This window comes from Protopterus annectens, chromosome 7.part0, assembly GCF_019279795.1.
Source record: "Protopterus annectens isolate FY-2018-M chromosome 7.part0, PAN1.0, whole genome shotgun sequence".
Classification (NCBI taxonomy): domain Eukaryota; kingdom Metazoa; phylum Chordata; order Ceratodontiformes; family Protopteridae; genus Protopterus; species Protopterus annectens.
In genome coordinates, this window is record NC_056739.1 from 1,708,571,160 (window position 1) to 1,708,587,941 (window position 16,782).

The 16,782-nt window shown below is 43.9% G+C and overlaps 1 protein-coding gene across 1 annotated transcript in view; it reads right to left on the bottom strand.

Annotated features, from left to right (window-relative positions):
- ERCC3 (ERCC excision repair 3, TFIIH core complex helicase subunit) overlaps positions 1-16,782 on the bottom strand; it is a 476,680-nt gene that overhangs the window by 34,273 nt on the left and 425,625 nt on the right. Inside the window, 1 exon segment of the mRNA XM_044078239.1 lies at positions 3,881-3,999. Within this exon segment, the coding sequence (XP_043934174.1) occupies positions 3,881-3,999 (119 nt within the window).

Below are 16,782 nucleotides of genomic sequence, written 5' to 3' on the forward strand. Positions count from 1 at the left end.
ATTCAGAAGTTGCTGGGAGTACTGCTTCCATCTGCCTTTGATGTCCAGTGGATTGGTGAGCAGGTTGTTACTGGCATCCCTTATGAAGGGTGCCTGACTATCTTCTTTATCTTTGACTTGCAACCTGATATAGTTTCTTTCTGCCACCTACCAAGTCACTTTCCAGAAGCTGGTAGAGTGCCTCTGATGCCCTGTTCTTTGCTACTGCAACTCCTTTCTTAGGCTCTTTGTTAGCCAACCAGTATTTCCTCCTAGCCTGGTCTGTCTTTTCTAATCTCCCACTTTTTCCTGCCATACTTTTCTTTTGGTGACTTCCTGGAATTCTGCATTCCACATTCCAACACCAGCTTTCTTTATGGATCTGATTTACATACCTGGCTCAGCTATACATATCTGTTTTATAGTCCTCACACGTTATATTGAGGTGCTGCCATTCTTCATTAAAGTCCACTTATTTTCTCTTCTTCTTATACTATACATTACAGGTTCATAGTTAAGTACGAGGCTAGCTGCCTTTGTGGGCCATTTCAAGCCTAGCCAAGCTCCCTTTTTATGTTCAAAATAACCTATCCGATTTGGTTTCAGATTGGCCTTACCCACACCATGGTCAATAATTACATATGACCCCTAATAAGATTATTCTTATCTGGGATCATACCACAGATAATTTGAGGGGAGCCAGGCATGGGATAAAATGCATTTAGGAGCTGCCTCTGTTCATTAGTAGTTGTGGGGTAACGTTTCTGTCTCTTATTCATTGATCTAACTTTTGCATGAAATGGACAAAGGTGAACTTTTTATGTGGATGGGGAGTCTGTTCCACAGCTCCCCATAATAACAAATCTTGAGGCACTACAGTCATGAGTAACTCCTTGAAGTGTTGTAATTTCTCTCCAGACAACTTTCAGGTCTTCAGCCTAGTCTCGGTTGACCTTAGATTCTTCTCTGACCACTGCTGTGGGCTAACTATTTCACTGGGGATGACTTTGCAATCACTGATTCTACCCCAGTGGACTTTCCTTACTAGGAGGAAGTCTACTTGACGTGGCTACTCTTGTATGTGATCCTGTGACTGTCCCTCTTTCTGAACCATGTGTTAGCTACTACTAAGCCATTTGCCAGACAGAAGTCTAGAATGGCCTCTCCTTTATTCCTGTTGTCCCACCCACGTGGACCCAGGCAATCCTCATATCCTGTTCTGTCTGTTCCAATATCTGCATTCAGGTCACCCATTATCAACATCGACTCCTGTTGTCCTGCTTTATCTAGGAGGTCCTACAACTGCTGTCTGAATGTACTCTTCTTTGAAGTACCAAAACCCTGTTGTGGGCCATAGGCTGAGATTATGAATACTAATAGTGTACTATCATTAGACTGGAGTCTGATTGGCCTGAGTCTGTCACTAATTTTCATGACATCCCTCACTGCCTTCTGAAGCATCTCTCTCACGACAAATCCCACACAACTTCTAGCCTGTCCTCTTCCTGAGTAGTAGATTCTGGATCCCAAGCAAAGTGGCTTTGCTGCATTCCCCTTTCATCATTTCTTTTCAATACACAGGATGCCCAGCCTCCTCTGTCTCATGTCATCCACGTCCAACTCCATCCTGTCAGAGAACCTATACAGAGTGTAGCAATTCTTAGTTTATGTGTGGCAGGTTGACTAGTTTTACACCCAGCTTTCACTCAACAAAGCTATTCCAGGTAACTCAAGCTGGGCAGCTGGACACCAGTTGGCCAGTAGCTAATGGTGACCCAGGGCTGCTGGGCTTTATGGCAGACACACACTGGCCAAAAGGGGCACATACACCCCTCCCACCATTAGCAGGGTCCCTGGCATAGGGCGGAGTATGCTGTGTCATCAACCCACTTATCACCAATAAATACCCATGCCCATCTGGCAACACTTGTCAACATGACCGAAACACCTTGAGCCATAATTTACATGTCAGGTGGCTAGTCCTGCCAAGGAACACAGTCTGTGATCAGCATTCTCTTATCTTAAGGATACTGCGCACCACAGCAGATGCCCAAAGTGGTTGGTCTATACAACTCTTTCCCCATAGGGGGCCATGTAGAGTCTGTGCTGCAGCCCACAGCTCCATTCTTTAGTGAACACTCAGCATGTTTTTTGGAGGTTTGAGGAATCCCAGAGAGACACAGGAGAACATGCAAACTCCAAACAGGCATTGGCTGGAGGATAGGATCGAACCACATGCATGGGAGGCAAAGACCTAAACTATTTTGCCAATTATGACTGCAAGCTCAATCAGCTTTTCCAAATCCTTCCTTAGACTTTCCCCAATCATCCACTACTGTACTTATCTATATCACTCTTTGAAACAACTAGTGAAAAGGTTGTTCCTCTTTTTTATTTCCTTGGAAATGTGTGAAAGAAACACATTTAAGAGCACTGGACGCACTACTGTAATACTTTATAAGTCATTACCCTTATTCTTCACATCAGCCCTCTTACCATAACACTGTATGCCCTACTCTTTCAACCATGTAGCAAATCCATTTTCTCAGTCTTGGCCCCACCCTGAAATCCCTCCAGTTCTGCTAACAGTGACCCAAGCAGGACAGAGTAAACAGTATTCATAACAGAGAGATAAACCATACTACCTGCACTCTGCTGTCAAGTTCTCCTGTATTCAGGCACGCACTGAACAAGATATAACTGACAGAAATTAGGAAAGGGACTAGTGGAGTATTACACGGGCATGTCTTGTGTCCAAGTGCTCCTCAGTGCTTCTACATTGGACATATCTGATAGAATTCATAAAGGATCGACCTCTGCTGAAATCACTAAGGTGTGCAGCAGTGGAAGATGTGGAAAAAGAGGCTAATGAAGGATTTGGAAAGACTGAACAAGCAAGCAAAAAGGTAGCAATTGATGCTCACATTGACACAGTTAGTGGGTGTTGTTCACAATTGGACTAAACCATGGGATCAGAGTACGAGGACAGTGGCAGCAGCAAAAATAATGCCAGGACACACAAGCAGGCAGAATCAAGCATGGTAGTGCTTTTACTTTACAGAGCCTTGGATCAGCAGAATGCGAGATGGAAAGGAAGGGATATAACCACAGGCTAAAAGAGCTACAGTCTTCTCTGCTGACACCAGAAGAGACCGGGGGGGGGGGGGATTATGATACTGGTGCACAAGATCATGTCACAAAATGTGAAGAGATCATCCTGAACAGGAAGGACTGAAGGGAAAGGAGGGCATACAGGTCACAGACTGTCGGTATTAACTACTCTCTGGATCTCTGAAAGCAAGTACATAGACAAGTCTGTACCTATGTAATGGCAAAACGGAATGGGGTGTGGACACAGAAATTAAAAAGCTATTCAAGTTGACACAGGGACAGGTGGAAAGATAGTAAAGGAAAGGTATGCATGGAAGGGAGGCAAAATACTCAATATACTCTCCTTCTGCCAAGAAGGGAGATGCAGTGTAATGTGTGGCCTTAAAACATGCAGAAAGCACAGGTGAAATAGTGCATTTCTGTTCTTTCAAAAAGCTTCATGCTCAGCATTAACAAGTGGCTAGTAACTAGAATTACATTCCATGCTGTTAAACGATCTGCTTGTTGTATCCAAGGAACAGGTTTTAATTCCTTCTTCCTCTGTTTACCTAGTGTGTGACTCTAAGCAAGTCACTAAGCAGACAGTGTTCCTGCATCTCCCCTGAAAAGGAACACTTGTGTCCAGTGGGCTTACCTGGTATACAAACGTATAAAATAAAAAAAAAACTTATTAAAAAAAAGTGACTAATACACCTTTGCAACTGCTGAAGAAAGAATACCATAACTATAACAATGTACATCTGCAGGCTTCACACTAAGCTGCATTAACTAGGGATAAAATGGTACCTACCTTGAAGCTGTAGCCCTGGTCCACCAGAAATCTCTGACGTTTGGTTGAATATGCCATCTCCTGCGTGTCCTGAGATACGAGAGAGTAGAAGAAAGCATTGTACTCTTCTGCTACAGTACCTGAAGAACAAAAATAAGATAAGCATTGCATATTTAGTTCTGCTACAAATTAGGTAAGCTCTGCAGAAGAAAATGCAATCTCTGAGTGAAATAACACTACCAGGGCCATTTACCCACTTCAGAATCTACAACTTTGGAGCTAGAGATGAATTAGAGAAAATATGGATGATAGAGGAATTACTGATTGTGCAAACAAAATCTGTGGCTGTTCCATGAAGCACAGCTGTGCAAGAGCTTACTCTGTTTCAAACATGCTTTGAAAGCTGCATACAAGACAACTGTAATACACAATCACATTTCAGTAATTTGAACTGTAATGGATGCCTAGTATTCTTTTGTAGTTTTGCACATATATGAAGCACAACATTTTCTGATTTGTTCATACTTATTAAACATATCTATCTGCCAGCTGCTGCTTAGTTGAATTGCATTTATTAGCATAATGTCTAGAACTTTATTGTATTTTCTCAAGTAACTGATGAAACAAGGCTGTGCTGTAACACTCAAACAAGGGAATAAATAAAACAATGAAAATGTACAAAGTTGGGACCGTTCCCTAATGCTCGAAGCTTACATGAAACAATTTAACAGTGGATATAATTCCAACCAGAATGTTCAGCTCTTTCATAGGTGTGTACTAGGTTAATGGCCCTGGAGCCTTTACAAGATTAGCCCACAGAAGTGCCCTGGCATTGTGCTGCCCGACGTCAGTTCCCAGTGCCTCTATCAAGTAAAGCTACTGAAGTGATCCCCGAGATGAACTTTCTATTTCTCATCCACTCATCAAGATTTCTCTTGAAGACGATCAGTGAGGTGCTCTGCTTGACATGTACGGTAAGTCTATTCCAGAGCATGGGTAGTCTCTGGGTTATGAACCTGTCCCTCCAGCATGTTCTGTTGATTGTGGTAATGAGGCTGAGGTCTCTGAAGCGTGCAGTGTGGAGAGATTGGAATTTCTTTAGATGTAACATTTCTAACAGAGCTGGGTCAGACATGGCTTTGTAAGTCAATCAAACAGGACCAATAACTGCACTAGCATCACATCAGTGTATAACTTCAAAGGCTCAGCAGTTCTTTCTTTGGCTAGTGACATTGCCAATTCCAAAAAGGATTTGCTTAGTAGGGACCAAGGAGTCAGAAAGAAGTATTCAATCTATGAAATGAGTCAGCCTCTGTTTAAAGGCAAACTCCAGAAATCAATAAGAATTGGACAAAAAAACAAAACACTTTTTTGTACAAATTTCAAAAAGCTCTTAAACCAATAATTTCATTCCGTGAGGAAGTCCCACTCAACGGCTGTACTGGAAAGGCTCACCCAGACTCTGCTACAGTTTGCTGTGAGGGAAAAAAGAAGATGTGCACTCACCATAACGTTCCATGTTTGTTGTCCATGCTCTTGACTTCTTTCTTGCTTGTTGGGTTCGGAGGCGATACTCGGATCTTGTTTGTGATAACCCATAACACTAGACTGAACATATATATATATATATATATATATATATATATATATGTGTGTGTGCGTGTGTGTGTATATATATATATATATATATATATATATATATATATATATATATATATATATATATATATATATATATATATACCTATCATCCACACCTAGACACACAAAAATAGACCTAAGCTCATGAGGCAGGAAGGGAATCACAGCACATACAGCCAAATATCAGATAATTCCTCTCAATCCTCTGGGAAGGGATGCAAGAAAGAAGGTGAGATCATGGACAACAAACATGGAACGTTATGGTGAGTACATAACTTCTTTATGTTATGTTGTCCCTATCTCGCCTTCATTCTTGCTTGTTGGGACAGCGTACCCAGCACCTTCTTTCTCGGGTGGCTCAAGGGAATAAACTCTTCAGAACAGTGGAAGCAAAGGATGGCCACATCTACCTTGTAATGAGTGATGAAGGTATGAGGATTAACCCAAGTAGCTGCCGCACAAATTGAGTCCAAAGGCAGTCTGGCTTGAAATACAGTAGAGGTAAGACAATGCTCTAGTCGAATGCCTTCAAATTTTTCCTGACAGTTGTTTGCTCTGTGAACTATAAACATAAGTGACTGTGTCTGTAAACCATTTTGATAAGGTTACTTTTGAGAATGAAGTTCCCTTTCTGTTTTCTGAAAATTATATAAACAATTGGTCGGACCTTCTGAATTCTTTTGTCCTGTGCAAGTAGAAATGTAACTACCTATGAACATCCAGTTGGTGGAGTTTATATTGTGCCTTGTTGCCATGATTAGGGAAGAAAACGGGAAGCTCTATTGATTGATTTAAATTTGACTCGGAGCAAACTTTTGGTAGGAAGGAGGGATTGATTCTGAGAGAAACTCTGCCTTTTTCAAAAATTAAATAAGGGAGAATGAATGGAGAGAGCTTGTAATTCTGATACCCTCCTAGCTGAGGTAATGGCAGTCAAGAAGACTGTTTTCCAATACAAGAACTTCAGAGAACAAGTAGCAGCCGGTTCGAAAGAATGGAGAATCTACGCAGCTAGAACTAAGTTTAGGTCCCAAGGAGGAGGTGGTTCTCTTACTGGGGGCCTCAAGAGGATAGTACCTTTAAGGAAAGCTTTGCATAACCTGTGGGACATAACGTTGGAACCCATTTCTCCAACATGATAATTGGAAATAGCAGTCGGATGATGGCTGCAGCTGCCCCTTGGCTAAAAGTCTCAGTTAAAAATTCCAGGATCTTCAAAATGGGTGCAGTAAAAGGGTCAATATGATTTTTGACTGCCCAACAAGAAAACTTCTTCCATTTGCTAGCATAAAGCTTTCTTGCTGTAGATTTGTGAGAAGAGATTAAAATGTGTTGTACTGCTGGGCAAATGTCAGGCAGCCTGGCTAAGACAGGAAGTGGGGGAACCAAGCTGTCAGCTTGAGGGTCTGAAAAGAAGGGTGGAGCGTTCCTGACTGATGCACCAGGAGATCGGGAATTGGGTCCAAGATCCAAGGCTCCTCCTGGAGATGTGGCCATAGGAAGAGGAACCAAATTTGATGAGGCCAGTAAGTGGCGATGAGGATTAGCTTGCAACCCAGCAATTTTGCTTTCTGAAGAACTTTAGGTATTAGACAAAATGGAGGAAAAGCATAAAGAAGTCCAGGGGGCCAATTGTGAACAAGTGCTTCCCTGGGTGACTGTCCTGGTTAGGGTACTAGGGCAAAATAGCTGCTGCATTTGGTACTGATGGACGTAGCAAAAAGGTCACAGCAAGGCTGGCCCCATTTGCGAAAAGTTTGATTCGCAATTTCCTGCTTCAGGGACCACTCGTGTGGCATTAGAATTGCCCTGCTTAGCTAGTCCGCTATCACAGTGGATCTCCCCGGAATGTGCACTGCAATCAGAAAGCACTGAGAAGACATCGCCCACTGCCATACTCTGTGAGTCTCTCAACACAAGGGGTAAGATCTGGTTCTGCTTTGCTTGTTGATGTACCACACTACGGACATGTTGTCTGTTTGAATTGCACTCGTCCCCCCGTAGGTAGACAGCCCTGGAGTGCTTGCAATGCCAGAAGCACCACTCATCTCCAGGACACTGATGTGGAAGTGGTACACATGTTGCTGCCAAGTTCCTTGAACAGTCTGTCCCAGATAATGCCCCCTCCCCACCCTACATGGGAAGCATCCGTGGTCACTGTGGCTACCGGTTGGGGAAGGATGAATGGACTGCCTATCGTTACGTGCGTAGACTGAAGCCACCATTGTAGATCCTTTTTGCAGATCTCCGTGTTGAGAATCTCGTGTGACATGGGTAGATCGTGCATGGACCATAAAACAAATAGAAGTCAATGCAATATCCTCATATGGAAGCGTGCCAAGGGAACTAGTGCTATTGCTGCCGCCATCGAGCCTAGCACTTTGAGAACAAATCTTGCTTGAATCTTCTTTCTCCTGATCAAGACTGAAACCTGATGTTGTATGGCTGACACTCTCTCCTGAGGCAATTTTGCTATCATGTCTTTTGTATTTAAATCTGCTCCTATAAATGTAATATGTCGATAGGGCAATAAGGCAGATTTTTCGTAGTTTGTAGTGATGCCTAGCTCTGAGCAGAGACGAACTGTGGTGTCCCTTGCCCTGATTAGTTGATGCTCAGTGGTGGCGGTAAGGACCTAGTCGTCTAGATATGGAAACACCCAGAATCCTAGATGCCTCAGGTGAGCCGCAACTATTGCCATGCATTTGGTGAATAGTCTGGGGGCTGTAGTGAGACCACAGGGCAGAGCTCTGAACTGGTAATGACTGGCTCCCAGCCAGAAGCGTAGATATCTCCTGGATCGCCTGTCCATCCTGGAGATTGATGGACCACATCCAATTGTCCTTTCCCAGAAAGGGAAGAATGGACTGCAGTGTCAACATCTGGAACTTTGTTTTTTGTGAAAATCTTGTTCAGTCTGCTGAAATCCAAAATGAGCCTCCAGTCCCCTGTTTTCTTTGGAACCAGAAAGAACCTTAAGTAAGTTCTGGATCCAATTTGGTCTGCGGGGACTTCTTGGATGACTCGTTTTTCTAGCAACCGTTGAACTTCTAGGTTCGCTTGATCCCGCTGATTGGGTGGCACATCTGGGATTGATTTTCGTTTTCTGGGAAGAGGTGGCAGGGAGAAAGGAATGCTGTATCCTCTGGATATTATAGATTGTACCCATGCGTCTTTTGTGATACTTTGCCAGGTTTCTGGGTACAGTGACAACCTGCCCTCTGACTGCCTCCAGAGGTGGACAGGCAGGCCTCCTTTCAAGAGCGCTGGAAGGGCCTACCAGAGAATGTATCTCTGTCACCCTGATTCTGCTGACCTCCTCTGCTGCGAGGTTGGCGTCTCCCATTATTGTTTCACCCTCTGCCCCTGGGGAAAAAGTCACCACGTGCATCAGGCGAAGCTCCCTGGATTTGCAGAACCACATTTTCCTGCCTTTTTGACCTTTGGGATAAGATCTAGTAAGCACGGAGAAATATACTCCCGCCGCAGAGAGAGTTTTGCTGTCTTGCTCGCACCTGGTAAGAGTCTCTTTTACAATGGGCCCGAACAATGATGAGCCATCAAATGGGGAGTTGGTAAAGGAGGACTTGAAGGGCTCTGCGAACTCGCAAAGGCGCATCCAGGAATGTCTCCGTAAGGCAATTCCTGTGCCTGCTGCCCTGCTCGCTCCATCAACTGCACAAAAGATAAGCCGCATGGAGGAGTTGACTACAGAAGATAAGGACACAAGCTGGAAGGCAGCCTTATCTGAAGCCCCTGCAGCCGCAGGATCCTGGAGAGTATTTCTCAGCTCTTTGAGGAGATCCCTCTGGAGACGAGTGAAATGGGACAAATAATTCAGTGACCTAAGGGTAAAGGCCGCTGAAGAAAACACACGCTTCCCGTATCTGTCTATCGTATGGGACTCCTTGTTTGGCAGATTGACAGGAGAAGTTGTTTCTGCCAATTCCTTCTTTGTGGCTGCCGCGACCACCATAGCATCAACTGGAACACCTTTAGTCAGGAGAATTTTGTCCTCTGGCGCTGTGATAAACTTACTGGGCCTCCTCGTAACTGGTTCCATAGATTCTGAAGAGCTCCACGCCTTTCAACTGACCACCCCTAGCAGTTGGTTGAAAGGAGGAAACACCCAAGAGGTGGAGGGTTGGGAGCCAAATGCCTCCAGGTACATGGACTCGTCTTGAGAAGGGGAAATGGATTTCCAGCCACCACTCTGCTTGAGGATTTCCAGGATGTCTGATAAAGAGACATCCTCCAAGGGGGACTGTGGGGACCCTTCTGAACTCACCTGCGCCAAAGCCCCAAGTGGGAGAGTCTAATCCGACAGGGGTCTGATCTTGTTCTCCCCCCTGGAGCTGACAAGGGAGTGTCAGCCCCCAGATCCCTCGATAGAAGGTGGTATAGATGAGAATGGAACAGATGTCGGAAGTGAGAGACCGGTGTTTTTTGTATCCGATGGTTCCACCACAATGACTTCCATGCACTCTGGCTCTGAACTCAGGTGAGTTGGAGGAGGAATCGACGATAAAAGTAGGTTTGGTAGTCTGCTCCACGTCCACATGGGCTGGGCTCGATAAAATTTTTGCCAAGGTCAGTGTCCTGAGTAACCTCTTTACCACCATCTCCACAACATCATCAGAAAGGCTCCTGGAGGAGCGATGACTACCTGTCACAGAATGGAACAGTGGAGACTGCGGTACAGAAAGCACCAGCTCCACGGAGGGAGACTGGTTTATTTTTTGACTCCTAGTCGGTTCCGAAGACACTGGAGGAACCAAAGGAGATTGTGTCTTGTCGGACCTGACTGACTTCGGATCTGATGAACTTGTTTGTTTGTCTTGTCCCTTTGACGGTTCCGCGATCGGAGCTGACAAAGATGCTTTCTTGGAGGGCTTATCAGATTTGCCAGCCTGATTCCCTTCCACAGATGCCTCAAAAGGCCCTTTAAGTAACCTTCTCAGAATTAACTTATTTTTCCGCTCCTGCAGGACCTTAGAGCTAAATCCATGACAAATGGAACAAGACTCTTGCAGGTGAAAGGCTCCCAGGCAGTATATGCAACTAGTATGACCATCGGTCAATAACATCTTCTGCGTGCAGGAATCACATTTTTTGAATCCAGAAGGCTTGGATTCTTTTGACGACTCCTTGGACATGTCTGACAACAAAAGGATAACCACACAACAGCCAACAACACTAACTGTGAAAGAAAACAGCCCAAACAGACAGAGAAGACAATTTTTTTTTTTTTAAACAAAATGGTAGGAATGGAAGGAGTAGAGTCTCTAAGTTAAACAACAGCAACTCCGACCGAGGAGATGCCTCTAACTAAAATGGCGAACTCCTTGGGGAAAAGGGGGGAAAAAAAGGGGAAAGCCCTCCAACTCAAACGGGCTGATATTAAAAGGCAGAAAACTAATCTTCTAACTGAAACGGATTCATTAGGGACTAACGAAAAGGGGGGATTAGTAGGCCTGAGATGGAAAACGACAGCCTCAACAACAGCAAAAATAGGGAGATAGACAATGAGCACACAAGCACTTAGAATCTCCTAAGTACAAGAAACAATTATAGATAAGAAATATCAAGATTTTACCAACAATAAGTAGAAAAAAGCACAACCTAGCCTGAGCCAGTTGCAAAGCAATCCTGAAGCTTCAAGCGACAAACGAGATCTGGGTAACTTGCTGGGCATGTTGGGATAGGGTCTAGCCTTGAGCTAGTGGAAGCTCTCGAGCTTTAGAATGCAGCCAAGTCAGAGCTGAGTATCGGCTCCGAACCCAACAAGCAAGAATGAAGGCAAGATAGGGACAACATAACATGGTTAGTTTGCTTTTTATTTGTTATATTTTGTATTACTTTATTGCCTTTTTCTATTTTGTATACTGTTATTTGTTTTCTTTACACTGTTTTTACTTGTATTCTGCTTTTAACTGCATATTAAAACTTGAAAAGAGACCACAACTTTGTCTCTTGTGAGTCAGACAAAAATTAGAACAGGTCAATTAAGGAGTCACACATACTTTAGAAGAGGTCAGTTAAGGTTAATCATCTGTGAACTGAGGTGATGGAGCTAGGAACTAAACCTCCTATTTAAGGGGTAAAATAAAACATTCAGAACTTTACTGGAAAGGCTAACCCAGACTCTGCTACAATTTGATGAGGGTTAAGGTTAGTTTGCTTTTTATTTGTTGTATTTTGTATTACTTTATTGCTTTTTTCTATTTTGTATACTGTGATTTCTTTTCTTTACACTGTGTTTTACTTGTATTCTGCTTTTAACTGCATATTAAAGCTTGAAAAGAGACCACAACTCTTGTCTCTTGTGAGTCAGACAGAAAATGACAGAAAAATTTCCCACCCGGTTACTGTTGTGTTCTTAAACATCACTGTCTTTCTAGTTGTCTGCCCCTTATGTTAATCTGACCATATATCTCATTTCCTCTCTTGCTTTCAATGGCTGGTGTGAGTAAGCCAAAAATTATCATTTTGTGAAATCACTCCCCTTCAACTATTTAAATTTATTGGCCATCCTACTGTATTCCATAGTACCAGAATACAAAAGTGACCAGCCCCTTTCAATCAACCTTCCTGTTTTAAAAATAGTGAAAAACTTAACTTTTTAGACAGGTAAAATTTAAGTTACCTACTTTCACATCTAACTCCTCTAGTGCACACTGCAGTGTTTAAGATAAACCATTTTTTTCATCTTACCTTTAAGCATCTATTGCACGACCACCAGTTATTGGAGAGCCCACATTCTGCCTCTCAGTAGTCATCTTGGGATTAATGATTCTGTTTTCTCCTGGTGAGAGAAGGAGTCTAGTTGCATTATTTCCTGGAGACTGCTGATCACCAGAAAGCTTAATAGCTCCTTTATAGGTGACAACTTGGAATCTGTGCTTATATTCTGATCCTGGTGGGAGTAGGAGCAAAGTGCATTGATTCCTGACTCTTTCTGGTTAGACAGTGAATGTCTGTGCTTAACGTACCTGATTGGTCTGGTTGCTATTTGAGGCATCTACCAGAAAAAGGCTACATGCCTGCTGACCCTTGCATCATCTGGGACAAGACTGTGGATCACCAAACAGGCCGTGGCCTGCTTCTCTTCTTGGGATTGGTGCTAACATTTCGCTTCTGGTGAGAGAAGAAGCAAAGGAGTAATGTATCCCAACAGAGTGAAGCTGTGCTGAGACCAGCATTAGTATTAGCCAGGCAGTAGCCATTCATGTGACTCCCCTCTTTTCATCACTCTTGACAAGATAATTCTTTATTTTTCAGTAAGTAATGCTTGATTTCTAACTTCAGAATATTTGCCTAAATACTTCATCCTTAAATTTTTCAGGGTCTAAATGTTTGGCAGTGCTCTGTACACACTCAGACATCTTGAGTGACATTTTTCCTGTAAAAGGAATATATAAGGAAACAGCTCCAGCACTTAGTAACACTGACCATCCCTCCTGGCATGTCTAAATGTCAGTTCCCTGTGCTTTCTCCTATTAACCTGGTGAACTTAGACATTCTGAGGCAGTGTAGCAACTGCCTTATGTACACAGACAACCCTCTCCTCTTATCTCCCAACACTCAGACTTGTGACAGATGCACTTGCATATCCATATTGGAAGCCATGCACTGTCAAACCAATACCGGAATAGCTGGTCAAGAGAAGAAGGTCAACACCTGTACCACATCACATGCAACGCATAGCCCTCCAGAACACACACCATCACAGCTCTCAACATAAAAGCACAAACCACACACCCACCTTCTCAGAGGCTCTCAATAGGAATCTACCCAACAGCAGAGACCTCCACGGCAGAAACGCACTAGACCACCACAACACAGCACAAACCACAAGACATATAGCTCACCTACACAGTGTGCCCCTCAACCTAAGCCCCCAAGGCAAAACAGCTTGCCCAATACACTAATCATAGTTGACTCGACAGTGAGGCACACTGATGTCCCACTCACTAGGTTGAATAAGGAAAAGGTAACAGTCAGATGTCTATCAGGTGCTAGAATCTGACACATAACACACACATTCAGGTCACTCCACAACAAGTACAAGTATAACACTGTCACTGTCTATGTGGGTGTGAATGACCTGAGATGCACCTCCCTGGACTACACGAAAAGAGATATGGAGGAGCTCTTGGATTATGTGGCCCAGGCAGGTATGATCCTAGCCCTGAGCAGCATCCTAAAGTCACCTAGAATGATACCGCAGTAAAAGCAGAAAATGACTGACCAACAATTGGCTACGTTTCTGGTGTCATTCTAAGGGGATACAGTATCTGTCTGCTTGGGATGACATGAATGACAGACCTCGATGCTTTGACAGAGATGGCATGCATCTGTCACCCCTGGGTTTTCGGATACTGGCTAAGGCTCTTGCCACCCTTTAGTGCCTTTTTTAGGCGATGCTCCAAAGACCAAATTACCACCGTAACAGCTATAAATAAATGCAGTTTGAGGGTTATGCTGCTCAATGTTAGAAGTCTAAACCTCAAGATGCACTTGCTTGAAGCACTCCTCAAAATGGAGAACATCGACATTTGTGCTGTAACGGAGACCTGGTTTAAAGCAGCAGAAAGCACCCCTGAGCTACCAGGCTATAACTCATTCCACACCTTTTGGCCCCAGAACAGGGACCGAAGCTCCAAAGGCAGTGGTGTCTCCATATTCATAAAGGATATACACACCTCCAGACTAGTAGCCCTGCATAATGCATGTGAGATACTTCAGGTACAACTAACATTGGGTAAGACGGCGATTCAGGTCGTAGCCTGCTATAGGTCCCCAACCATGTCCCAAGACTCTCACTCCATGTTCCTAAGCACCCTGGAAACTATTAGGGTCCAACCCAACACTCATACTAGGTGACTTCAACTACCCCTCCATCAACTGGGAAAACTACGCATGCACTAATACACTGGCCCAACGCTTCCTGGAATTCATCAGTTCCAATGCCCTGGACCAGCTCATTCTTACCCCCACTAGAGGAAGCAATATCCTTGACCTGGTTATTACTAACATGGGCAACTGTTGCTCTACACCAATAGTCAATTCCTCCCTAGTTAGATCCGACCACAAACTAATTACCATGGAAATACACATCTCACCCACTCCCCCCGCAAAGGTAATCACCATGAAAAACTTCTCCAAAGCTGACTTTGGGCTCCTAAAAACAGAGGTGGCTAACTTCAAGGCACCTATGTTAATGAAAAATAGATGCATGACTGCTGAATCATACACCAATGCACTGTACAAACATGTACATAAATGGATGGAACAAGCCATACCCATCAGAACCATGACGCTCTCCTCCAAAAAAAGGAAGCCAAGCTGGTGGTCCCCTGCCATTAATAAACTCTACAACAGAAGGAAGAAACTATTAGATACAAATCCTGGACATTTTCCACTCTATACAAACTCTATCAAGCTCATACTGACCCGAGAACATCAAGGAGTATAAAGTACAGTTTTGTACCTACCATAAATGTAGATGTCCGATAGATATGCAACTGTAGTCCTTACATATGGGTTGTCCTGCCTCAGGCAGCCCTCGGTCGGCCGGATTCCAAAGTCTGGGTCCGGCGTCAGCTGATGTCGCCTCCTCCCCGACGTCAGAGCGGCTGGGGTATAAAAGCATCAGCTGACGCCATCTTCCTCAGTGTTTCTTGCCCCAGATGCTAGGTGCCCTCCAAGGAAGGCTAAATTTAGAACTGGATAAAAATTCCAGACAAACACAATAGCAATAAACAGATACACCATAACAGATATCCCCAGCTAAGTATAAAAGGAGGGAAGTGGACCTAATACACAGAGGGGTAGGAGGGAGGGAAAACCTGACTGCAGTTGTATATCTATCGGACATCTACATTTATGGTAGGTACAAAACTGCACTATGTCCTTCAAGAATGCAACTGCAGTCCTTACATATGGTTTGAATACCATAGCCAAGCTGGGGGTGGTAGGCTCTAAGATAAGGATGGTGTAGCTAAAATGCCCTGCAGGACTGCCGAAGCAAAGCCTGCTCGGGATCTGGAATATAAAGGCAGGTGGTAGTGCTTGGAAAATGTATGCACAGAGCTCCATGTAGCAGCTTCTAGAATGTCCTTTATAGCCACCCCTCTTAGGAAGGCTGTGGAGGTGGCTGTAGCTCTGGTGGAGTGTGGCCTGATATTGGCTGGCACACCCTTTCCATGGAAAGAATAACAGAATCTGATGCAATGTCCAATCCATTTTGAAATTGTTTGTTTGGAAATTGCCTTTCCTTGCACTCCAGGAGCGTATGCTACAAATAGTTGGTCAGACTTTCTGTTGGCCTTTGTTCTGTCCAAGTAGTAGCGTAGCTGTCTGTGTATGTCCAAAGTGTGCAGCAGCTTTTCCCCTTTTATTTGAGGGTTGGGGAAGAAGGTGGGCAGGTGAATTGCTTGATTTAGAGACACCCTGGATATCACTTTTGGCATAAAAGAAGGATTGGTTCTTAAAGAAACCCTGTCCTGATGAAAAATGAGAAATGGAGGTACTGCCATGAGGGCCTGTATCTCCGAAACTCTTCTTGCTGAGGTAATTGCCAACAGGAAAACTGTTTTCCAGGAAAGAAATTGCAATTGTGAAGATGCTGCTAGTTCAAAAGGAGGAAGAGTTAATTTTTCCAACACGAAGTTGAGGTCCCATGCAGGCACTGGTGGTTTTCTGGGAGGCTTGATATTCTTTATCCCTCTTAGGAATTGTCTTAGTAAAGGATGTGAAAACACAGGAGGATCAGTGTTGTATGATGCTGAAATTGCTGAAGCGTGTATTTTTATGGAAGAATAGGAAAGCCCATTATGCAGCATTTCTGCCAAGTATTCCAGTATCTGTGGGATGCTCATTACTGATGCATCCTGTCCCTTGTTGGTATTCCAGATGTTGAATCTTTTCCATTTGGCTGAATAAGTCTTTCTGGTAGAAGGTCTGCGTGTTTCCAATAATATTTGTTGAACTTCCTTGGAAAGAGAGATATGGGTAGAAATCATGGAACCCTCCAGGCTGTCAGCTGCAGAGTTTGCAGGTTGGGATGAACCGTCCTGTAATTGTGCTGAGTCAAGATTAGAGGCCATTGAGGCAGGGGCCACGGTTTGGTGCAAGTTATGCTCCTTAGTAATGGATACCAGTGCTGTCTTGGCCAATCTGGAGCGATTAAGATGCCTTTCGGTTGCTCTGCTTTGATCTTCAGTAACACCTTGGTCATTAATGGTAGAGGTGGGAATGCATAGATTGTTAGAGAGTTC